At 38.2% G+C, this 24,761-nt stretch overlaps 2 protein-coding genes across 2 annotated transcripts; both read left to right on the top strand.

Annotated features, from left to right (window-relative positions):
• The first annotated feature begins 221 nt into the window (after positions 1 to 221).
• On the top strand, positions 222 to 13,692 carry mob1bb (MOB kinase activator 1Bb). Its single transcript, XM_074690458.1, has 6 exons — positions 222 to 534; positions 2,825 to 2,991; positions 6,317 to 6,410; positions 8,003 to 8,136; positions 11,314 to 11,477; positions 11,742 to 13,692. The coding sequence occupies exons 1-6, from the start codon at positions 521 to 523 to the stop codon at positions 11,817 to 11,819; spliced, it is 651 nt and encodes a 216-aa protein (XP_074546559.1). The 5' UTR covers positions 222 to 520; the 3' UTR covers positions 11,820 to 13,692.
• Positions 13,693 to 14,592: 900 nt separating this feature from the next.
• dck (deoxycytidine kinase) lies at positions 14,593 to 24,320 on the top strand. The gene is made up of 7 exons (XM_074690553.1): positions 14,593 to 14,848; positions 15,113 to 15,228; positions 18,120 to 18,313; positions 20,775 to 20,922; positions 21,032 to 21,147; positions 21,478 to 21,577; positions 24,135 to 24,320. Exons 1-7 carry the CDS (start codon positions 14,734 to 14,736, stop codon positions 24,159 to 24,161), a joined length of 816 nt encoding a protein of 271 aa, XP_074546654.1. The 5' UTR covers positions 14,593 to 14,733; the 3' UTR covers positions 24,162 to 24,320.
• Positions 24,321 to 24,761: the final 441 nt, after the last annotated feature.

Here is a 24,761-nt window from a genome sequence, read left to right as displayed (position 1 = left end):
AAATGCCACTGCAACCTGAAAAGAAGTGAACTCAAATTGTTAATTACATAGAACAAATGTTCTACAACAAGAGTTAATAAAAATCAGGTCTATCACCAAACTTACTGTGTTTTTCCAATAGGTTTTTCTCCTTCATGTTTGATTCTGACACAAACGGCGTTGAATATATTTCGCCACGAGATGGCAGTGTACGCCATCATAGCGTTTGATCTGCCTTTGAACGTCAACTGAAGAAGTGAGCTGTAGTTTCAGTTTGTAGTTTGAGTACGCTGCTGCCTCTCAGCGTACAGAGCAGCTTTCACTGGACCAGTCCGTCTCTGAAATCCATTGATTTTCTTTTTCGATATCTTAATATCACAGCTACAGTTTCATATTCGTTATTTTTAAATCGGTATTTGTGGATATAATCCAGGACGGTTTGAGGAAGCCAAGAAGAAGCGGAGGACTAAATTCAACAGCACATCTCTTTTTCCTTCTTTCAGCTTTTTGTCCAGAGTTATTTTCTGCTTGTCGAGGAAACATGAGCTTTCTTTTGTAAGTTATTTTGTACCATTAATGCTTATTTCAAATCTTCTTTTGAGCTCATCTGCGAATAATATTGACGCTGTTAGCTGTACCCGGCTACATTAGACGGCTAGCGATAGCACAATACGGGCTAGGACTATGTCCTGAACTCACCTCCGATGCTTTTGATGAGATGTGCGCTGTTTTCTGTATATTTTTCCTACACTGACATACAAACTGGAATTCTATTTCATAATTTGTGAAAGTACCGGGTATGAGAATCTATATGTGGATTTAAAGCCACCATTCATTGTCACAAGTCCTGTTTCAAGTAAGAAGTGTCATCAGGCGGGCCTGGGTAATTGCTGGTGTGGACACTTTGTTGGTGCAGGCTAATCCACCTCTGATGTGACACAACACACCAGTCAATCCTCAACCCAGGAGCGTGTTTAGGGAGATGGCTACAGCTGGCATGGGGCCTCTTGAATTTTAATGACCTTCCTAAAATCATAAACTATGATTGATCATTTGCCTGGGCAGAGAGTGGTTAAAATAACCCATTGGATAGGGTTGCAACAGGCTGCTAGGATCTCTCTTTACATGATAATGTAGGATATCATACAGTGTTTGTACTTCAGTTGGAAGTGGAAGACTTAACACATCTTTTTATAAGACAGAAGGGTAATAGTAAGTACATGTACAGTTATGTGACAATGGTCCTCTTTCAAAAAACAAGCTCTAGATACAAAAGTGTACCTGATTCCTACCAAAACAAATGCTGAAAATATTTAACAGCAGCTCTTTACCTTTTGTACATCACACGTTATGCTTTGCTTTTACAAGTTATAGGTTATCGCTTACATCCATCTATGTTTGACTTTCAGCACTTATAAGAACATGCCAGCTAGGGGCTAATTAAGCCCTAAAATAAAGTATACCCCCACCTGCACGGTCAGAGTATATCAGTCAAACTTGGAGATTTTAGTTAGACTAACCTTTTTTTTTTTTTTTTTTTTTAATTAATATTTAGAGGTACAGTTATAGATGGATACTTTTAGTTTTTTTTTTCTTTTGACACCATGTTTTCTCACAGTCCATTAAAATTTGCAAGAAAGCTTCAGCACAATCATGTCTAACTTGTACAGGACTATTGTCAGTAAATGTTTTTTAACAGTATTTTGTGTCTCAAGAGCTGCAGGCTGCAGTTTCAGGGCTGCACCCCTGGGAACACATCCAGAGGATCCCGGTCTTGTTTATGACAGTTACAGTTAGGGCAAGGGCAACACACTTAAACTATGCAAGAGGTGGTTTGAAACAACAAAGGTCTCTGAATTGCGGCCCTGAATCTACTCTAATATTTGTGTATGTTTGTCCCTGCTCTTGCCCATTTTTATCCAATCATTATTATTTTAATTAATCATGAAAATCTTTCTAGCTGAGTGAAAGCTTGATCATGGAAAAAATGAAAACAGAAGTGAGGAAGCAGTGATAACAAAAAGAACAACACTTGACACATCTTGCTCAGAGTAAGAATTTTTTAGCCCATGTCAGGTCAAGGCTAGCCTTTTGGCTAGTTCTGGCATATTTACAGAGATGTAAGTTAATACTGGTTGTGCCTATAGGTGACGTTAAAATAAAATATTTTGTTTTTGAACATTTCTAACTGATTTACACTTCTTACAGGTGTGCGATTTTACTTTAATTGCATACATAAATAAAGCCTCCTTTTGATGTCTGTCCATTGGGCTTGAGGATGCAGCTCCATCTGATCTGCTGCAGTTGGTGCCTAATGGTTTAATACTAAGTTGATTAAAAGCTGAAGGAGAGGTTATAGAGAACATTAAACTTAAAGACCGAAGTGAAAGGCTGAATAACTGTTATGCAACTGGATTATTTTTCCTCCTGGGCAGAATTTTAAACATGATGATGATGTTGGGTTTTACGTGCATCTTCTAGGATAAATGCTGTGGTATTAGGGTGAATGATGGGAGTACCGTGTCGTGATGCCCCTCTAAAATTCCTGTTTAATGGGGCAGTGTAGGATTGTGTGCAGCACCTCTCCAAATGGCCTCATTATAGACACAGAGAGACACAGTGTTCTGGTCCTCCACTGTGATTCTGCCAAACCCATCAAGTCAACAAGAGCTCAACTCTTTTGTCAGCTTGTTTTTTTTTTCCTTTTAGACAAAAAGACAAAGGTTTTCTCTTTTCTGAGAAAAAGTTACAGCGGAACGGTGAGCGCAGGATTTGTCATCATCATATCTGACTGTCTCCTTTTTTTGTCCACCATTTGTCTTCCTCTCTGAAATATGACTCACAGTGGAAACCGTGCAGCCAGGACGTTCAAGCCCAAGAAGAATATCCCGGAGGGTTCTCATCAGTACGAGCTGTTGAAACATGCTGAGGCTACGCTGGGGAGTGGAAACCTGCGTATGGCAGTCATGTTGCCTGAGGGTGAAGACTTAAATGAATGGGTGGCTGTCAACAGTAAGCTCTTTTGTTACCTTGTTCCCCCTTGCTATTATACCACCTTAGAGGTTCAGATTCCTGGTAGACTAACCTCACTTTTAACGTGCCTTCAGACGTTTTAATCTATGTCTCTCACATTTGCATGCTTCTCAGCAGCTCTTAAATCTCAATTAGTCCCAACATCAAGAACTTGGGTGAGATCTTGGCACCCCTTCTAAAGGCCGTATGAATAAATGGTGGAAAAACCCTGTGAATGTTAAACAGACCTTATTGTCTGTGCTGCTGGAGCCTTGTTTGCTTTCCTCTAAATAGAGACAAATAGACGGTCAGTAGAAACTTGATTTCCTCTCAAGTCAGAGAGCCTGTAGGGTTTGAATGTGCAGTGACTCTGCACATTAGCAAGTGAAGTCAGCCTTAATTTAGAGCAGTCTAGGGGATTTCAACTGAGATTTCAACTTTATCTTGACAAACCATGCCTTGCTACAAGATGATTTCTGTGCTTGTTTACATCCAGGTGGTAGTGTTTTAGAGCATTATGGCAAAAGACATTAACTAAACTCAAATTTTAGCTAGTGTCAACTACTTGAACATAAAATATGACCAGCATTTGAATCCAAAGTCATAAAAACATCAATAGTTTGTTGAACTGATCAGTATTCTGGTGCTGGCAAGTGATTAACTGACTGAGTAACTACACCTTCTCTTTTGGCAATTTGTATTCTTCAGTTCATTGGAAATTCATCATGAGTTGGTCACCAAATTGTCTTATCATTTGCCCAGGCCATACAGTTGGTACCAAACTGTAATTGACGCCTATTTTAAACACAAGAGCACTTGTGCCTGTACAGTATGTCCTATTTCCATAATACTACCATAGTGTGGTTCTGTTTCAGCACATGGATGTTCGTCAGAGCTGCAGCAGCTGTTTGAACTTACACAATAAAGGGAAGTTAGACCAACTTCTCTTCACCACACTTAGTTTTTCATGACATTCTTCTTAATCTCTGGGCATGAGGAACCGGTCCTCTTGTTTTTTATATTTTGTTTTTTAAAATTGAGATTCTGTCTTTATGTTAAATTGTTATGGGTAGTGAAAGTAGAGGCACCTTTGGCTTGCAAGAAAAGTTCTTTGCCAGAATCCATCAGAGGTGGTTATGAAGCATCTTAACCACCAAACTGACGATAGTTTACTTTATTTTGACTGAAAGCGCTTTGCAGCTCGGTCTGCTCACTCATACAAACTCCCATATAATGTCCAAAGCTACCTTTTTAGACCATAGACTGTGAAAAAATCTTGCTTGGCTCAAAGTGAGGTCGCCTCAAAAAGTGCTCTCCCTACTGACTGGCTGCAGTATAGGTCAAAAACTGTATCCACATATTAATTTTAATGGAGCTGTGTTCAAACTTTGAAAAATAAACACTCCTTGTGAAAACGTTTCTCACACCTGTTTGCTGTGGTGATATGAAGATATTATCGGGCAGCACTGTGTTCCAAGTCCTCCTTTTTCTTAGAAGTCTCGCTCTTATTAGTTATTAGAGGTTAAAAAACTTTATAATGATTGACAGCTGATGTGCTTGTGTAGTTCTTTCAGGACTAGTACGATTCGTAGGGAAGGTGAGCCAAGAAGAGATAAGACTTTTGAAAGAAAGAAATTGAACTTTTTTTGTTACAGATTCTCTAGTGCGCGTACTCTGGCTACAGATTTTGCAGAATGGTGAAGCTTCATACAGGGTACTTTATAGGGCTGAAGGATTTTGGAAAATAATCTAATTGCGATTTTTTTGGACCAATATTGCGTTTTTTAGGGGGGATGTATGTCTTCTTCATTATTCACTTAACACAAGCAATACAACATTCTGAAGTATGACCAACACAATAAAGTATATTGTCAACATATAAACAAGTCTTATGTTATGATGAAATGAGATGAACTGATATGAATAATGTATCTTTAACTATTACAAACACAGTAGAATATTAACTGGTTGATTTAACTCCAAGCCTTGTGGACATGTAATAAAATTATAATTAATTTCCTTAAATAAAATCAGAGAAAGGAACAAAGTCCTGCAGACCAAGAGGCCAGGTATAAACAATAAGCTGAAAAATCAATATGAATCCTCTCTTCTCTGAATCTCACACTAAAAGTGCAGAAATGTAAATAAAAACAAAGTTTTGGCACAACCACTGATATTATGTATACTTGTGGATTGGGCTTTTTAAATGCACTTTAAAACTTTTCTCTTTTTTTTTTCAATTGCAGCCTTTGCAATTTGAAATTTGCATTGTATTATATTTATGTATATGTATTATAAATTGCGATGTCAATTTAAATTCGATTAATTGTTCAGCCCTAGTATTTTGGGAGCAAACCATACCACTGTAAAAGGCGTAGCCATGCTGTCCATCCTGTTTACTGTCTTTGTTTTAGACACACTGCTCATTCTGTTGGGATACTTTGTTTAGTTGGTTAAGGGGTGGAGCTAGGGCATCATGGGCAAGAAGAGGAGGAGGAAATGTGTCTTTCTATGACTGAAATCACCACAATATAAATTTGAATGATCAACCAGAAACACCCTGCAAAGAAAAAGTCTCTTCATGTAGCTCAGCTGATTCAAACATTAGTGTAATATGTGCAGCTCTCCTGGGAAACATCCTGGAAAGTTCAGGATTAAAGAAGGAGCTCATAACTGTGTGTTTCCCAGGAGGAAATATTAAGGCATAGTCAACGTTTCAGCCATGACAGGAGAAAGAAAACTTCACAACACTTAAGTCATGAAACCCATTACACGTTTGCCCACCCACTCACAAAAAAGAGGACATCTCCTGAAAAATATTAAAAAATCAGGAGTATGTTGCATGTGTAAAAGGGTCGATGGACATTGAAGGGCAAAAATCAACACTTGAAACTTTAAAACTTTGCTTTTCTATCACATCTGATCTTAACAACATTAGTTACAGAGAACACTCAGACAAAAATATCCTCGACTTTGTGAACCTCACCAAGCATAGAGGAGAGCTGGAGGGGACATCTGCCTCATCAGCTGTTCAGTATGTATTTTATCTGTGACATTATCAAATTGAAACACCCACAGTAACTCTGCCAACACTTTAAATGGATCTGTCTAACACATGGAAGGCACAACTTGGCCGTACGCCCATGGGAATGAGTGATCACACAATTTGCAGATAACTGGAGTGTGTCCTGCTCGACAGCGAGGAGTGGGCCGTAAACTGAGATGGCTTTGTGGAAATATGAAGCCAGATATTTGAGCTGTTATCAGAGTATTTAGTCTCATCTTCACCACTTTTAAATATGTTGCTTCTCTTGTCTTTCCTCAGCCGTGGATTTCTTCAACCAGATCAACATGCTGTATGGAACCATCACAGACTTTTGCACAGAGGAGAGCTGTCCAGTCATGTCTGCTGGTCCCAAGTAAGTTAATCACTGGAGACAAAATAACATCAACATCTCCTCGGTCAGAAGCTTGTCTCTTGGTTACGTGACTCTAGAGCTTCTTGCGGATGTTTTACTGGAAATGTATTCGTAGAGAAACTTTGCTCACAAGATTAAGATTGCATTTTGTTACACATTGAAAAGAGGATTCCAGTATTTGTACTTATCAGTCCTATTTTTGGATAATGTGGGGGACAAATGGACTAAAGGATTGCTTCCACTGGCAGCTGGGAAACAGGCTGTGTTTGCAGCAACTTAATCTTTCTTGGCAAAGACCCCGGATCAAAGTACGCCTGCTAGAAGTGCCTGTTTTCAGCACTGACGGGTTTGATTGTGATGAACTATATGACAGCATTACAGATCAGTAGATAGCTCTTTCCAACCTCAAAACATCTGTTGCCTCGCTCCCTTCAAAGCCACCATTCTCCACTCATGAATACAGTCATTTAACCTTGAAGGTTAAGGTTTATTACTGCTACAGTGAGTTTTTTACAGTATGTTGTGCTGAATCTGAAGTCACCCTTTTAAATAGCAAGACCACACATAAAAAAAACAACAACACACCACTAACAGAAGAAGAAACGTGTACAACAGCCGGATTTGTGATTGGCGTGGGAACTTCAGGGTTGACTCCAGGCTTTCAGGACTTGGAAGGAAGATCACATCTGACCTGTGTAGATCATCAGAGTAACTTATCCTGAACACCTAACATGCCCTGTTAAGAGATAGTTCTCTGACAAACACCGCCTACTGACCAATCAGTCTGCTGGATCATGGAGCTCAGTGAGCTGGATGTTAGGGAAGAGAGGCCAACATGACACTGAGTCACCGTGAAAATTTACATAAATGAAGAATATCAACAAAAGTTGGTGGTTGTTTTTTTCTGAAATGAACCTTTAACAGTGACTAAACAGCCACATTATTGCTACACTTTCGTAGCATATTGACATGATAGCATCACACAGTTGCTGCAGATTTGTCAGCTGAACATCCATGATGAGAATCTCCTGTTCCACCACATCCCAAAGGTGCTCTATTGGATTGAGATCTGGGGACTGTGGAGGACATTTGAGTACAGTGAACTCAATGTCATGTTGAAGAAACCAGTCTGAGATGATTCCAGCTTTATGACATGGAGCGTTATCCTGCTGGAAGTAGCCATCAGAAGATGGGTACACTGTGCTCATAAAGGGATGGACATGGTCAGCAACAATACTCAGGTAGGCTGTGGACTTTAAACCATGCTCAGTTGGTACTAAGGGGCCCAAAGTGAGCCAAGAAAATATCCCCCACACCATTACACCAGCAGCAGCAGCCTGAACTGTTGATACAAGGCAGGATGGATGCTTTCACAGAGTTGTGAAGCTGCCTGCAGGAATTACATTGCCTGAGCATTTCGGTGGAAAACTTCCAATTTTTTTTCCCCTAGAAGTCTTTTAAAATACTGACACCCTGTGTTTAAAACGACACTGGAATCCCCCTTTGAGGTTTTCACCAGCAGGAAATGACAGAGAGGATCATGTACCTCTCTAACTTCAGTGTTAAATGTTTACTCGCTGTGTTTCCTTCAGGTATGAGTACCACTGGGCTGATGGGACCAACATCAAGAAGCCCATCAAATGCTCGGCCCCCAAGTACATTGATTACCTCATGACCTGGGTGCAAGACCAGCTGGATGATGAGACGCTTTTTCCCTCAAAGATCGGTATGTATCTGCTTCCACCTCCCTACTGCCAAAGCCATATTTCTGTCAGTGCTGCAAGGAAGGAGACCACAATAAAAACATAAAATTCTGAAATTTGAGCAAACTTTAAAAGAGCTGCCAGGTAAGCGTAAGCTATGACAAAGTGTGCCTCATTCTTCTCTGTCTGTCTGATCTGTCAGCGATAAAGCACCTCTACATGATAATAATCTGATCTCTCTCTGATAAACACTGCTGAGGATTATCAAAAAGAGTCAGCGTTTGCATACATACCAGCACAGGGCTCGACTTTCTGACCAGCAGAGGCTTGTGCTATCATGGGTGGAGCTTTAATTGATCTGGCAGGCCGCCAGCTCTGATACTTCCCTCATTTATGCCTCAGTTCAGCTCAGTGGAGGGAGCTACTGGATGAAGATGCTCCTCTGCAAGGACAAACAGCTATTAGCATTATTTTCCCTCATTAATTAGTCTGTTAGGGTCATTTGTTCTGTAGTAACTCAACCAAAATATTGTCTCACTAAAGGTGCTTTGTAACCAGGGTAGCAACTCTGTAGGTTGAGGTCTTTCAGCAGACTGCATCCTTCTCAAATGTCTTTAGCTCATCGTTAAATACTTGTCTGATGAGGAGATGTGGAGATTTGAATCAAAACTAAACTAAACTAAGATAAATTCCCAAGGATTTCTTTGTGTTTTGTTGTAAACTGGATATCCACTGACGCGTTCAGCTGAAGGTCTCCAGTTTCCAGGGTCACTCTTTAAACTGGAACACGAGGAGCTGACAAAGACTCATTCACACCATCAGGCTCATAGAAGACCACTGTTTAGGAGTTATTAAACCAAGTCAACCACAGCTGGGGCTCATCTTATGGTGGACTGAGTAAGGGGTAAATAAAAACACTATGACTGCTCCAACCAATCAAGCGTTGAGCTTGCAGGCCCTACCCCAAACTTCCTAGATCTCTGGGAAGAACTAACTCTCAGACAGGGCCATTTTTAGGGGAAGATCATTAACCTGGAACTAAATTTAAACCATGGTTTCTGCAGTTGAAAAGCAAATAGCTGGCTCCTGGGGAAACTTTGATTTTTTTGATTAATGAAAGTCTGTTTCTGGATCAGAGTGATCAAGTTTTTCCTTTTTCTCTGAAGACGCTGCCACACTGGCCATCTGTACTGTGCCGCAGTCACGCACGATTTGCCCCCTCGTAGGCTGGTACATCCTGCAGTCACACCACTCCAATAAGAACCAGACTTAAACATGATTTCCTTTTGTACATATGTCATCACATTGTAATACGACACATGCATCGTCATGAAACGTCTGTTTACAAGAAGTGCGGTCTCATCAAAGTCAGCACAACAGAGAGCACAGAAAACATGGCTACGACTTTAGGGTTAAAGCGTGCTTGGGTACGGTACGGATGGTCAGCGTAACCTAGGACCGAGAACAATTAATCATTTTCAGATGGAAATCGCAAATTTAGACAATGCAATTTTGAGATCGCCAAAGCAGCATTTTTTTGCAGCGCTCCTGACTGACTCAGGATCTGTTGTGTCAAGTATTATACACATTCTGTTTTACAAATTTGTAGACAATCTATATGTTAAAAGTGCTGGTAAGCAGGTCAACAACACAAAGCCTCTGTTTAGGAGTAGAAGTTGATGAAAACAGATTATTTTTCATCACTATTGATGATATAAAAATCGTGAATTGCAATATCTGCCAGAAAAATTAGATCTTTTCCTAAAATCGTTCAGCCCTAGCGTGACCACACCCTTAAAGTCAAAAGCAAAAAAGAGACAGATTATCTGACACTTGATAGAGCAACGTAGATTCTGAGATCCAGCTCACTCTTATTCAAGTGAAATCATCTGACTGACCGGGCTATGGTGTCCAAAAACAGGTGAAGTATTTAGTGGAGCAGGCGATGCCCCTGAAACCACCTTAACCCAACAATCCTCCCCCCCACCAGTCACCAGCTTCTGTTTGAATAACAGGTACTGAATTCAGCAGTAGCTCTCTAAACCACTGCAGGAAGCTGCCCAAGGGTTCTGTACTCATTTGTTTTCACTGAATCACATGAGGACAGAACATCATGAGTAAAGTATGTAAAGAGCTGCGGCGCTGTTGAAACAGCTTCAGACCTCCCTCACTTCAGATGAACATGTTGTTGCCATGGATTTGTTCAGAGCCACAGTCAAGATTGTTTGCACTTCCCTGAAGTCGTGCCGTGGCCTGCCAGTTAAAACATTTCAGATCTCCAGAACATGCTGCAGCTGCAGCTGCCTTCATTTGTCGGGAGATTTTGTGGCTTCTTGAGATGAGAGGTGGAAATAGAGAGAAAATGAGAAAAGTCATGCTCAACTTCAGAGATGCACTGAGTGAAATTGTTTTGTATTTCAGCTGAAAGATGAATGACACACCAAGAAAACCTGTCGACACTAAATAACTTTTAGAAATGGAAAAGAAGGTTTGGATAAAACTTATATAAGAGTTCATGCTTGTCTTAACATTCACATAACTTATGAATTAAGTGTTGGCTTTGGAAAATATTAAAGATACATTACATGCACATTGTAAACAACCAGCAGGTGCCCTCTTTCAAACACCCAACAGGAAGTAGCAACAGGCTACAAAGTAAACAAGGAAGAGACCCTTGGGAAGTGCAAACTAGAGCACAAACAGCAGCTGCTGACACTGTGTCCAAACAGACTGATGTGATGATTGAAAGCTTTTGTTGCGTTTAAAAACAGCATGCTAGCTAACAATGCTAACACGGCTAACATAAGAAAAATTGAGTCTTTGTTTTTCATTTTTCCTGCATTGTTTTGTCTTAACTAGTTATTTAATGTAAAAAAATGAAGCCCAACAAAATGCCATAACAGCAGGTTTGTACTGTGATGCAATTTGAGAAGCTCTTAAACTTTAGACGGCAACATGCAGACATTTCCATCAGCTGATCCCTTCGCTTTCAGCTTCAGGGAAGTCACCAGCACAGTGCAACAGAAAGAGTTGGAATCAGGGGCTGCTTCTTTTTCTGCTCCTTGCTTTTGCAGGATTGGACCTAATCTCATCAGCAATCCTGTTAAATTCTTAAAATCAGCCTGTGCAACTAAAACCAGCTGCTGAAAACTCCTCTAACGTAGGTCTTTGGTTGTTTTTTGCTTCGATCTCCTCTCCAGGTGTCCCCTTTAAGCGAAACTTCATGTCTGTGGCAAAGACCATCCTGAAGCGCCTGTTCAGGGTCTATGCTCACATCTACCACCAGCACTTTGACTCTGTCATGCAGCTGCAGGAGGAGGCCCACCTCAACACGTCCTTCAAACACTTCATCTTTTTCGTTCAGGTAGGACAAACCTCTGAGGAAAGAAGTTTTAGGATGAGGTTAAAGAAATTTATATTTTGAGATTTGGGATTTTTTTTCCTTGCTGTTTACACTTTTTTCACAGCAGGAGAAAATAATCCCAAAGTGTTTAAGAAAATCCACCTGTTCCTTTTGTTTGTTATACCTGGCTCCTTCACTGAGAGTTTAAATATTCTGATACCTCTTGAAAAATCTTCTGTCAGCGTCTTCTGACAATATTTTCTCCCTTTTCTTCTGTCTTTTCAGGAGTTCAACCTCATCGACAGGAAAGAGCTTGTCCCTCTTCAGGAGCTGATTGAAAAACTCACAACAAAGGACAGATAAACAGCGATGTATTCCTTATTTTATTGGTCTTCTAGTTTTTGCACAGATACCCACCCCACCCTGGCTGTATGTATGCAGTATATACTATATTTCCATTTGGGGAAATGTTTTTAATAAGGCCAGGAAGAAGGAAGGGTTTTGATAGGTTTAAGGCACCAGGACTAATGCAATCAGGGATTACACACTTAATTGAACAAAACTACAGATTAACATAATAGAGGAAATAGTTTTAGCTGTATGGAAAGATCCCCAGTATTCAGCCATGGCTTACGTTAAGGTTGATATAAATGTATGTTCTTTAGTTTTCTATTTTAACGCACTGATGTTTTTTTTCCTTTCACTTTGTTTTCACGAGGCATCTCTTTGCTCTGTAGATTTTCAGCTCACCCACAGGGACGGTAGTGTTTAGCAGAGTTGCTGTATCATAACAGGAGGGCTCTGTTGGTGTTATGGCAAGAAACGAAGCCAGCCTTGAAGCTAGTTTAACAGCATTAGCTAGTTATTTTCACCATTATTCCACACAGAGGGATCTGGGATGCAGTCTGATATCTGTGATCACCCACATCTGTCAATACAAAATAACCCTAAGTGCCTAGCATGGCTCAGAATCGCCCTATATCAGCAGTGAGAACTGTACCAAACATAAAGGCCATAACTTGATGAACAAACATTCAGTTTCACACCCCGCCTCCTCTTCAGTTTGTGGCCCAGTTTTCTCTTTGAGCTGTAGCTTGGTTCAAACATTATTTTCTCTGTATTTAGGACGTCTCTTTACCAAGTGTTCTGTGAGGTTCTGATAAATGAATGTGTTGACGGACATAGAAGTGAGGCTAGATTATCGTCACATTAGCAGCAGGGACTTAATGAGCAACTTTTCCTGTGTACTAGTTCCCACCAAAACGTTTTAGTAGGAAAACACTTTAGGCAAAGGATCTAAAACCTTACATTGTAAATAAATGTCTGCTGATAGACGTAGAGACTTGTGTTCTAAAAGTTAAAAAGCATTTTGAATTGGACTCTGCTGCATCTCATAAGCCATAAAGCACTTTGAACAATTCTCCTGACCTCTCTCGCCTGAATGTTTTATTCTGCATAGACTACGCTTTGTGAGAAGCCGTGTCATGTGACTGATCATCAGTTTCTTCCCTCCACTATATTTCCCCAAATGAATGTTGAATTGCTTCTCCTCTGCTGCAATTGGCTTTAAGGCACAAGTGCTGCTTTGTGTGTGTTTGTTGCTGCGCTTCAAACAGCAGATGCATGCCCCCTCCCTGGTTTCAAAGTGTAGTCTACTATGCAATAATTGACACGACACTAAAACGTTTACCAGTTGGCTCATACTTTAGTATCAGTTTCCTTACAGTGCTTAAAATCTGGTGTATGATAGATATAGATCTGCTTTCTTTGAGGAGTTGTGAACATTTTATATATCTTCTTATCTGAGAGGTGTAATACTTTAATGCACACGTGTAAATACTGAGGGTTTGACCTGTCTTGAGAGTAATTTTCAGCGCGCATGGAGTGGTAGCTTTCAGTTTAAAGAATGAGTCTTTTTAGAGGCTGCTCCCCTCCCTTATTTGGATATTAAATTATTGTTTTAAATGTTGAGTATTTTTCCCACTTCCTTAGCTTATTATTATGAATGTTACTGCTCACCAGATCTCTGAAAATGTAATAGAAGATCAGTCCTCCTAAAAGCATCTCATCCTCATGAAATGCCCGTCACATAGCCTATATTTGCCTACAGTTTTTCCTCCTCGACTGTAATCGTTGATGAAATGTTTGTACATAATGGCTTGGTAGGGGTTTTCAATGCTACTGAATTGATTTATGCTGTTTTCAAGGCAAATAAAGGTGGTCTTGACTCTTTGAATTTATATCCACTTCCTCATAAATACTCTCCTTAAAGACGGTGTTGTATTTGCGCTCTTCTGAAGTTTCCATCCTGTGTAAATTAGAAATCCTCTTCTTGGAGGGAAATATGTATTTGTTATCAATAACAACCCAATTTAATAACAGAGAGCTTTTGGAAGAGTAAAAAGTTTTACTTTTAAATCGAAGGGTAGTTTTTGCTTACACTCACTTTTTACTTGAACTGTACCACTTCAAGGTAGATGCGGATTACTCTTATTCACGCATTCCTGTTTCTTTGAAGCAATTTTCTTTACTGCACATTTTATTTAACTACGTAGTAATTGTTTTTAAATTCAGAAACTTACTGTCCGTTCAGACGGATGTCTTGAGTTATGTGCAGAAGTTGGTAATTATTTCGATGGTATCCAGCTTTACATATTTGTCTGAATTAACTAAAAAGGTGATACAGGTGATTAAAACTTTTTGTAACTTACACTGCAAAAATTAAAATCTAATGAAGTTTTTTTTTTTTTTTTTATCCTATTTTCTAAAAAAAGGTCTTATTAGACTCATTTGGACACACACTTATCTGGCAAATCCAGCCAAATGTCTTTCATTAAGGCATTAAGTGACAGAAGTGACCATTGATTGCTTAAAAGAATGGGTAAAAAAAAAAGATTTTTTTTTTTTTTTAATTAAAAAAAAAAAAAATTCTTACTTCAATAACCAAACAGGTACAGGATACCTCAGTTGCAGATGTTTTGATTTTTTTTGGCCTTTTGTTTCAAGTTTTTTTTTTTTTTTTTGTGCATGTTTTCCTTACAGTTTGTACATTTTTAGTTTGTAAAATAAAGTTTAGTAGAAAAAAAAAACAGGAACAGGAGGGGGACCGCTGAGCACATGCGGGGCTGCTGCTGCTTCCGGGGCGGAGACACATCTGCGCAACCTCCTGACGTCTGTTAGCGCCAAACTTCAAACAACAAGGAGCCTTCAGCAGACACAGCAACAGCTGCAGCACCAATTTAACTTAAAAAAAAGAAAACTTATTCCATCTCTGAAAATGTCTTCTACTAAAAAAAGACCCTGCACTGACTCAGTAAACGAGTCAATGAATGAGTCTCTCAACGACTCGTTTCAGAAGAGGATAAAGCGGATCTCTGTGGAGGGAAATATCGGTAAGTGCTTAAAACAAGATTATTAGTACATCAGTCTGGAGTTAATGCATGTGTGAGAATGTAAAAAGGAGTTATTTACAATTCAAGACCGTGCAAAACTGCTGTAATGCTTGAATCGCTGTTTTTCACATTTTGCCGCGCACTGTTATTGTGCCATATTGAAGCATTTACCTCTAATATGCTGAGACGCTGTCAGAGAAAGTAAAGAGGATAAAACATATATCAAAAGGTGAGTCTTTAATTATCTGCATCCTTTGTGTGCAGCGGCGGGTAAATCCACCTTTGTGCGCCTTTTGGAGCAGGAAAGCGCGGACTGGGAGGTGGTACCAGAGCCGATCGCGAGGTGGTGCAATGTCCAAACACAAGGAAGCGACTTTGAGGTACAAACACATCTTACAGCACTTTAAAAACAAAACAAAACCTTTCTCACTGCTGTCATCTGACACTTCTGTGCAGTGGTGAAACTTTGAGATATCTGGAGGTCAAAGAGTTTTTTACTCTGCATCCTGCCGAACAAAACTACGGAAGCCCGATGCCAACATCCGCATATTAACTTCGATTGTTCTTGCATTTTATGTTCTCAAAGTTGTAAAAGTTTTGTTTTCTAGATCAGTAGTTCCCCAAGTGGGGGTCGGACACCCTTGGGGGTCCTGAAACACTGATGGGGGTCGGGAAACACTGATGGGGGTGCCTTGCAAAATGAAAAACTATTCACATATACATAGTCTATCTTTTAATTCAAGAGGTTTCAGGTTTTTGGCCGTTAAAATACCCATAAAACCATACTCATTGTGATGCTCCATGTACTATAAAACAAGCCATCAGAATGAGATTAAGGTCATTTCCCTAACTATAAACAGTGAAAATGAAGAAAATTCCAAGGATAGCTTTTGACTTAAGTTGCAGAAAGCCTGTGACAACATTAGTATATAATTTATCAGAAAATGCATTTTTTTTGCCAGTGTGCTTCTGTAACTGCAGCTAAAGGTGGACAAACCAAATATTTAAGTTAAGTTAAGTGGACAAAAACAACAGGACTCACATCATCAGATATTTGTTGTGCTCACAGCCACCATCTGCATCTTTCATGATCATGATTCAGAGACAGAAAAGGTCAGATCTGTCAACAGTCCTAACAATTTTGGCCACCATTGTTTACATAATAATAGACACAAAATGTTTGATCTTTTTCCACATTTATTTGTTGCCACAACAGTTTTATGAAATTTAAAAGCTTTTCACAAAACAGAAAAAATAAAAGTGTCTTCCAAAACGAAAAAAATAAATAAAAAAAACATTAAAACATAAAAAACATTAATTGAAAAAAAAAGTTATAATTATCTCAAAATAAAAAAAACATGGAATACATAACACAAAATGCAAAAATGTCTCAAATTTCAAAACATATTTTGTTAACACAAAAATTTTATTCTATGGAATTCATAATATATATTCATGAAGCTTTTCACAAAACACTGAGAAAAACAAAACACAAAAGGTTTGAATTAAACAAATGCTTCACAAAATTCAGTTATAAATTGTGATACAATCAAAAATGGTTTGGAACATCAAAACATTTTATGAAGTACAAAACTGTTTATAAAGTGCAAGCATAAAGAAAGTAGTGGATCTGTTTTCCTAGTTTCTTTGCAACTAAAATGTTTGGGGATTCCTTTTCTAGATAATCAAGATTATTTATCACATGGTAAAAAAGCGTTACAACAGGATAAGGAGATAGATGTGGCTGGCATAAAGGTAAAACCAGTGATGACATTCAGAAATGAAGACGAGGGTGAAACCAGAAATAACTTTAACACACGACAATAAAATATTACTATGCGTGTCCACTCAGGGCTTCCATACAAACCAATAAATCAGGGATGAATTTCATCATGCAGGAGAAACTTGATCTCTTCAGCTCCTCTGGCTTCCCTCACCCAGCCTCTGGTTGAACATGAAGAGCACACGTTAAGATAACTGGGAGAGTCTCCATCTGTATTTAGGGCGCAGCTGCCATCTGCCCATATATCTGCACTGACTGGTTACACACACACACACACACACACACACACACACACACACACACACACACACACACACACACAGAGCAACAGATGGTCCCACCCTGGACGGATGAACATGCCATCATCAGTGCAAACAGCTCCAACCCTTCAGACAACTGCAGGTCCAGTGTCACTGTCAACCTCAGGCTCGTTTAGGGATTTAACAGTCACAGATGAGGTCATAATCAAGATATTCAGGTTCAGTTCTAATTTTGCATTAAAAGAAATTAAAAAAAATACAAAAGTAAAAATATGGGTCATGGTAAAATGCTTCTCTGAAGGCAAAAAACTTTCATGAACTCATGAACATTTCTCCAAATGTCAATATATTTCACACAGAGCAGAAACATATTAGGTGAATATGTTTTTTTCCATTAATTTCATTCAGCTCAGCTTTCAGTTAACCCATTTTGTGATGAGAGGATATTCAAGCAGTTGATCTTCAGGATCACAAAATTAATGTTGCTTCAGGTCAATATTTGGCTTCTGAATATGTCAAATTAAGGTCTTTTCCAACAAAATATTTTTCATGTTTTCTGTTTTTTTTTCTGTAAAAAAATCACAAGAACATGAAAAATATTAATAGTTTTTATTTATTTATTATATCCCTGCAGCTAATCATATTTTCCTAAAATGCTGTGTCCAACAGCTGTAGTATCGTAACAAACCACTGTTCTGCACTGTTGCACTAAGGCCTTTAACATACCCTACATTTCCTGCTACAGCAGGTTAATCCAGTGCCCCCTGCTGGTCATGAGAGTTTTCAGAGCTGTGCAGTGACCAAATCAAGACCAGAAGTGTCAAAACTAACTTTAGCCAAAGTTATGAACTTTGTTTTACATTTCAAGACCAAAATTAAAACAAAACATAAAAATAAATTTTAAAAAAGTTTCCTTAAAAAGTAGAATGTTGACTTTTCACAGACAAGTTAAGGCTTTTCAGAACAGTCACATGTTGGAAAAGAAAGATTAAGATTTGTTTTGGACAGATAATCTACACCACAAACAAAATGAAATCATTATTTCTATTATTATTTATTTATTATCTCTAGATTAAACAGTTTTTTTAAGTGTAATTAATCCCTCAAAATAGCATCTCAAACACAGATTATTTTAGCAGTCTGTACATACTCACACAAACACTTTGACAGCACACTGAGCTGTTTGCTTCACTACTCTAACACTCATCCTGTCCCATGTGGTGAACAGGAGCTGACCACGTCTCAGAGGAGCGGAGGAAACATCCTGCAGATGATGTACGAGAAACCAGAGAGGTGGGCCTACACCTTCCAGAGCTACGCCTGCATCAGCCGCGTGCGCGCTCAGATCAGATCAGCCAATGGGAAGCTCAGAGAGGCGGAGAACCCTGTGCAGTTCTTTGAGAGGTCCATCTACAGCGACAGGTATAGACACAGCATGAGCTCCTCTTTGCTGCTCCTGTTTCCTGTTTCCTGCTTCCTCTTGTTAATCTGCATGTAGCTTTCATACTCGGCACTTTGACCTCTGACCTCTGAGAGCTGACCTGAAACATAAAAACCGCTCCCCGTGCTGAGGTCAGCTCAGCCTGTGGAGCCAGACTCTGGATCAGTGTGCCACATCTTTTTGCCATTATTAAGAGTTGACTCCATTGCAATACCTCTTCAGGAATGTAGGGGGCGGAGCCTCTGGGTGAGCTGGGTGTTTCCTCACAGTCACAAAAGTTCATTAACTCTATAACCTGAGATCAAAACACTGTACTCATAATTGTGCAGTAGTTATTTTCTTTTTCTGACAGTTTGGAGTTTTCACCACAGTCTCTGGTCACAGATTCCACATTTTTCAGCCCACAACACTAAAATAGCAGTGTCAGAGTCCAGTGACCCCCTGATATAAAGAAACACTATAGGCTAATAAAAAAAAAAAAAACAGACAAAAATCAAGATATTTGATAAAGTTGATCCGTAGAAAGTTAGACCAGTAATTAGACTTCCAATAGAAAAGTGTTTTATGCAAAAGAAAGAGCACCAGTATACAAGATAACAATGAATGAAACGTAAATATTCAAGATGTCTTGTTGGTAAAAAAAACATTTTTAACTTCTTGTACTTAAAGAAAAGATGGTTTTGACCTAAATGATAACATAGTCAGCCAGTTGGGGCGGCTTTATGCTTTTATGTGCCAGCACCTCGCTGCACCAAATGCTAAAGTTTCTGTATTTGTTTGTCCTCAATTTAACACATTCCATAGCTAAAGTAGTTGTCGCGATTGTCAAGTAATTATCAGGTGAAAAAAAGTGTGCGGGTTGTCTTCAGTTCTGGTGAATGTCAAATTCAAAAAGAAAAAAAAAAAGAATGGACCACAGACTATCTACTTCATAAAAAAGTCCCCTTCAAAATAAAAGCACATGATTGTTTTTTTCTAATTTTTATTTTTGCTTTGGCAAAGACCTGTGGCCCACTTTTTGGGTCTCAACCCACCAGTTGGGAATCACTATTCTAAAGTATATGATATGATATGATATGATATGATATGATATGATATGATATGATATGGTATGATATATGATATGATATGATATGATATGATATGATATGATATGATATATTTTAACATTTAACATAATTAAGTTTTAAATGAAAATGAGAGCAAGCTTGAAAAGTGACCCTGCCAAATGTGGGGATTTCTGCAGCAGATACCTGTGGTTCTTAGGTCTGTCAGCAAGACACTAATAAATAATTTGTTTAAATTGAGGACGAACATGCAGGAATGTGATGCAGGTACAGGAAAGTATTCATTTCTCGCACATATTTCATGTGCATGATTGTTTGACACCAAAGTCTGTCACTTATCAATAATAAATGAAACATAATCTGACAATCTATTTATCTATTACACACAGCTCAATATAACTATATATCAAAATAATATCCAATATGCTGGGTAAAAAGCTACAGGAACAGGTCAGCTGTTTAAGGCAGGGGTTCCCAAATTTTTTCAGCCTGTCAACCCTTAAAATAGTGATCCAGAAGACACACAACCCCCTGCCATGAGAATACACTAACAGGACAGTCCAAAAACAGACAAAAGACTAGCGATGGGTACCTTTCACATTTGAAACGATACGGTACCGATGCCTGGTACCTGGCAATCGGTGCTGGTACTCAATGGTACCAAGTTTTGGTACTTTTTTGTGTTTATGTGGTAAAAAAATATCAATTTGTTTAATAATGAAATATTAAAAAATTTCAATTTAACAAATTTATTCCTCAATATTTAATCTTGTAATGCTGTGTTCATGTCCAGCATGGAAAATCACCTATTCTTCCACTCCCTCACAGTCACAAGGATGCATTCAGGTACCTAAACATGGTACCTTTTGGTTTCACATGAATCGATACCTAGTCGTTTGACAGAATTCGGTCGGTATATATATAAAAGTATAAAAGTACCTAATTCGGTACCCATCCCTACAAAAGACACATAATTTATCTGATGCATCAGAGGGCCTTCAACAAAAAAATGTGAGAAACAGGTCAAACATTTTCTGTTTGCATGATTTTTTTAACAGTTTTAACCTCTTTTTTTTATTCTTGTTTGTACAAAAATGGATGAAATATGTAATTGTAAATTGTGTTTCACAGCCTCCACTTTGGTAACTGTTACTCTAGACAATTGCTAAAGAAATTCCACACCCTTTTCTTTTTTCTTCCCTGTCATGAAAATGACTGCCTTTTCTTGGGTTTAAGTGTGATATTAATATTATATATTTTAGTTTAGTCATGTGTTTGTAATTATGAATCAGAAATATGAATCAGCAGTTTGTTGACAATGAAAACTCATTTCTTCAGATCCTGTTAACTCTAATGTGTCTCATTCCTGGGTCAGGTACATCTTTGCAGCCAACCTTTATGAGAGCGAGTGTCTGAGTGAGACAGAATGGGCCGTCTACCAGGACTGGCACGGCTGGCTACACAACCAGTTCGGCAAGCACATCGAGCTGGACGGTATCATCTACCTCAGAGCCTCACCTGAGGTACTTCCTTTAATCTCTGATTTTTCCACTCTGCTCTGCTCTTCACCCTGTGTGACGCTGTATCATGCTTTGATTTCAAACATTTGAATGCTCTGGTGTGTGTTTGTAGAAATGTTTGGAGCGGTTACACCTCAGAGGCAGAGAGGAGGAGCAGGACATCCCTCTGGAGTATCTGGAGAAGCTGCATTTTAAACACGAGAGCTGGCTGCAACATAAAACCATGAAGTAGGCGCACAAACACACTTCTCTGACATAAACTCTTCAGCAGCTGCATGCTTCTCTGCACAAACTACAGATATCTCACAGAGAAAAGAGTTTCTGTAATCTGATGGTGATAATGCTGAGATTATTCAAACAGTTTCGGGTCCTCGTGATATGCATCTGCCTCATTACTGAGGTTTAGAAATGGATGAGGCTGGAAATGGGTCAGGGTCCTTATTCCTATGTGTTCTGGTGAATTCTTTGCCGAGATGAAAGCTTCACCTTTAGGGAAGAAGTTACCAAGAGAAAAAGATTTGATAGGCATCACTAACTGTTTCCCTCTCTGGCCCACAGCATGGACTTCAAATATCTGAGTGAGGTTCCCATCCTGACCATAGATGTGGGTGAAGATTTTAAAGGGAGTGACACAAAGAGCTCAGACATGATCGAGAAGGTGAGTCATTGAAAAAGGACTTTAGTTCTTTACAGGAGTCAAACACAAACCCATAATACATCTCATAAAGGTGCAAAAATATATATTTAATAAAGTGTTGTGTCTCATTTCTAATGCAAATGGTATTATTAGTCTTTATAGTAGCTTAATTCACCTGACAAGTCCAGAAAAATATCACTCAAAATACAAAAACGCAAAAATGACACCTGGTTTGCTGCAAAGAGTAAAAGGGCATAAAGACTCTTCAGTCAGATGTTCATATAAATAAATAAATAAATAAAAACTTTTCAACACTTTATCATATGGATATCAATATGAAAAAAAAAAAGAAAATAAAAGAAACAGAAAGGACGGATCTTCACCAGAAACTAAAAACTTTTGGTCAATTTTTTTGTTCTTCTGTCTGAAAAGAGACATTCAGGCTGACGTTTAGGGAACTAGATGGAGTCTGTGCAGGAAGGAGTTGTTTTGCCTCCATAAAGTCTGTTTACTTTTCAAACTTTGTAGACTTGTTGATAAAACTGTTACTACAACATCACTAGGAATTTATTTATGCAGCAGACTGGAATAATATCCTGATGTCACCTGGTTAAGAGGTTAAGTGGCTCTGAAACACATTTATTTAATTTTAGTTGATTTTATTTAACCAGTTAAAAATCTCATTAACCAACTTTCAGGTTGGCAAATAAAAAAAACAAAAACAGAAGGAGACACAGCCTCAATGGGAAAAAAATTCTTAAAGTGAAGTCATAAAAAAGTTTTGTAAGTGAAAATTATGAGATGACAAAAAAGTTGTGGCTTATTTTTCCCCCAAAAAATATTTTTTTATGTTTAATTCAATTGATCTCATAAATTATTTACTATCTGACTTCAACAGTTTAAAAAAAATCTTTTATAACACTGATGAAAATGGGCTTCCATAACAGAGATAGCAGCATGCTTAAAGTTACTGACAGACAATGAGCAGCTACACACACAAATAAACAAAGTGAATTTCAACAACATGGTAAAATACATGACCTATCAATCAGAGAGTTGCTTTACCGACCCACATTTTATCAAGTTTACTAAGCAAAGCATCCACAGCCTCCAAATTGTTTCTCATCCTCTTAAAATTTGAAAGTGAGACCACTTCATTCAGCTCCAGCTCTCTGGAGTAAAGGGAGCAGACTTCAATATTTCTTTCGTGTGAAGATTTTTGTGTAGATTAGACAGTATAGAGGAAGCAGAGCTGAAATAGACTCAAAATGAAGAAGTGAACAGTGTTTCTAGTTCATGTGCAGACAGTTGGGACAAAAATATAGTTTTGATATGTTTCTTGAAATATTAAATGTCTTATTTCAAGTAATTAAACAAGTCCTTTTTTTTATCTCACTGGCAAAATTGTTTTTTTTTTTACTCTTACAGGGTTCCTGCGGATCTTTGAAAAGTCTTAAAAGGCATTGAATTCATAGTTCTAAAAATAAGGCCTGAATCGGCATTTAAAAGTCTTAAATCAAAATTTCAAAAGTCTTAAAAATTTGAACACATTGGTAAGATTTATGTTTGTTTGAAGTAAAAAAAATATTAAGACTCATTAGTCTATTTTTCTAAATAATTTCCTGATTTAGTCTCGTGGCAACATCAAGTAATCACAATAGTGGATCTAACAAAATGGTGATGTGGCTGCACCAGGAACTTTAATACAGATGCATGTCTTGGTTCTACCTAGGGTGCCTGGAGAGAGACAAAATGAGCAAAAATGAGCAAAATAAATCCAGAAGTGGCTTTGGAAAATTGATTATGGCAGCAAAATTAAGAATTAAATTTGAAATTGAATTTCAAAAAACATGTAAAAATTCCAAAAATGGTTGTGACAGTGGCCAAAAAAGATGAATGGGTGCAAAATAGTTATAAAGTTGTAAAAATTGGGTTAAAAAAAAGGTAAAAAGTGATGTTTTATGTAAAATTAACATTGGATTAAAATTGCCTCTAACCCAGGCAATTCATGTGGTGTTTTTGTTTGTTAGTTTTGTGGGTTCCAATTGTGGTTCGTTGTCGACTTTTTTTAAAATTTGATTTCCAACGTCATTAAAAAAGTCCTAAAAAGTCTTACATTTAACTTACCTTGAGCTGTAGGAACCCTGTCTTAAGCAGCAAGCATTTCTTTCTTGAAATCTCTCTGAGGATCTTAAAGAGACATTTTCTATGTTTTCAGGTGATGTGGCCCACATTAAGTCAAATGGATCATTTTTACTTGAAATAAAAAATAAAAACCTGCTTAGGTTTCAGTTTTTGCAGTGTGAGCAGCGTGCTGGGCGTGATCCCTGCTGATACAAATACACACACAGGCTGGTTTCACCCGTGGAAACGAGGCCTGAAGGGCTGCTTCTGTTAGTTTCATGTTGATGGTAAACACAGGAGACTTTTTAGAGACTTCCAGCCAGCTTAAAGGTCATCAGATAAGAATAAGAGCCAGTTAAAGACACAAAGCTTAGCTCAAATCTTAACTGAGCATTAAGTTAAACTGAATCAGATTTGAGATGCTAACATATTTCTGTCTCTGCTGTTTTTTCAGGTGAAAGAGTTCCTGAGCACTTTGTGAAGATCTGGAACATTTCAGAGCCAAATCAGTGTCAACAAGGAAAAGTCACAAGTGTGTGACAATCTTTTCAAAAGATCAACGTTTTTAAGAAAATTTTATTGATGTTTTTCAACTTTTGTATATTTATATTTCTATCTGCAATTTAAAATAAATGTTCTCTTGTCAACAATAAATGTGTTGTTTTGTCGTCATTTTGAGTGTTTCTGTTATTTTTTGTATCATGGTGGCTTAATAAGGAAAAATTCAACATTTTTTTTCTCATTTCCCCTCCCTCAAATTTAAGTTTTAAATTTTGAGAAGAAAAATACACTGATGATTCTTTCCGTCACAAGTTTTGAGTTTGTGCGTATTTGTCCAGAAGAGGTCGCTAGTCTCTATAACACCACCCAGCCAGTCTGTTTCTAACATAACTCACCTGTACCTGTTGGATTCTACAATTCATTATATTTACCTGAGGAATGTGTTTTATTTTTACGTATGACGTCAATCTTTTGGACTTTACAAAACGTGCGTTTAAATTAACGCAAGAGAAAGAATAAAATGTGCAGCTTCTGATTTCTAAAGCAGGGAAAGTTTGTAATCTTTACCGAATTAAAGTTA

Source organism: Halichoeres trimaculatus, unplaced genomic scaffold, assembly GCF_033239565.1.
Source record: "Halichoeres trimaculatus isolate MK-OKI-2021-1 unplaced genomic scaffold, fHalTri1.1 fHalTri1_scaffold_16, whole genome shotgun sequence".
Lineage (NCBI taxonomy): Eukaryota > Metazoa > Chordata > Actinopteri > Labriformes > Labridae > Halichoeres > Halichoeres trimaculatus.
Note: the sequence above shows the minus strand (reverse complement) of the source record. Positions and strands in the feature narration are given on the sequence as shown.

What these genes read in the sequence shown, in the direction of transcription:
- dck (XM_074690553.1), top strand. Translation starts at nt 14,734, where the DNA reads ATGTCTTCTACTAAAAAAAGACCCTGCACTGACTCAGTAAACGAGTCA. An exon ending in CTCTGTGGAGGGAAATATCG is followed by an intron (nt 14,849 to 15,112) that starts GTAAGTGCTTAA and finishes CTTTGTGTGCAG; the next exon opens with CGGCGGGTAAATCCACCTTT. An exon ending in GCTCAGACATGATCGAGAAG is followed by an intron (nt 21,578 to 24,134) that starts GTGAGTCATTGA and finishes CTGTTTTTTCAG; the next exon opens with GTGAAAGAGTTCCTGAGCAC.
- mob1bb (XM_074690458.1), top strand. An exon ending in TGAATGGGTGGCTGTCAACA is followed by an intron (nt 2,992 to 6,316) that starts GTAAGCTCTTTT and finishes GTCTTTCCTCAG; the next exon opens with CCGTGGATTTCTTCAACCAG. An exon ending in GCTTTTTCCCTCAAAGATCG is followed by an intron (nt 8,137 to 11,313) that starts GTATGTATCTGC and finishes TCTCCTCTCCAG; the next exon opens with GTGTCCCCTTTAAGCGAAAC.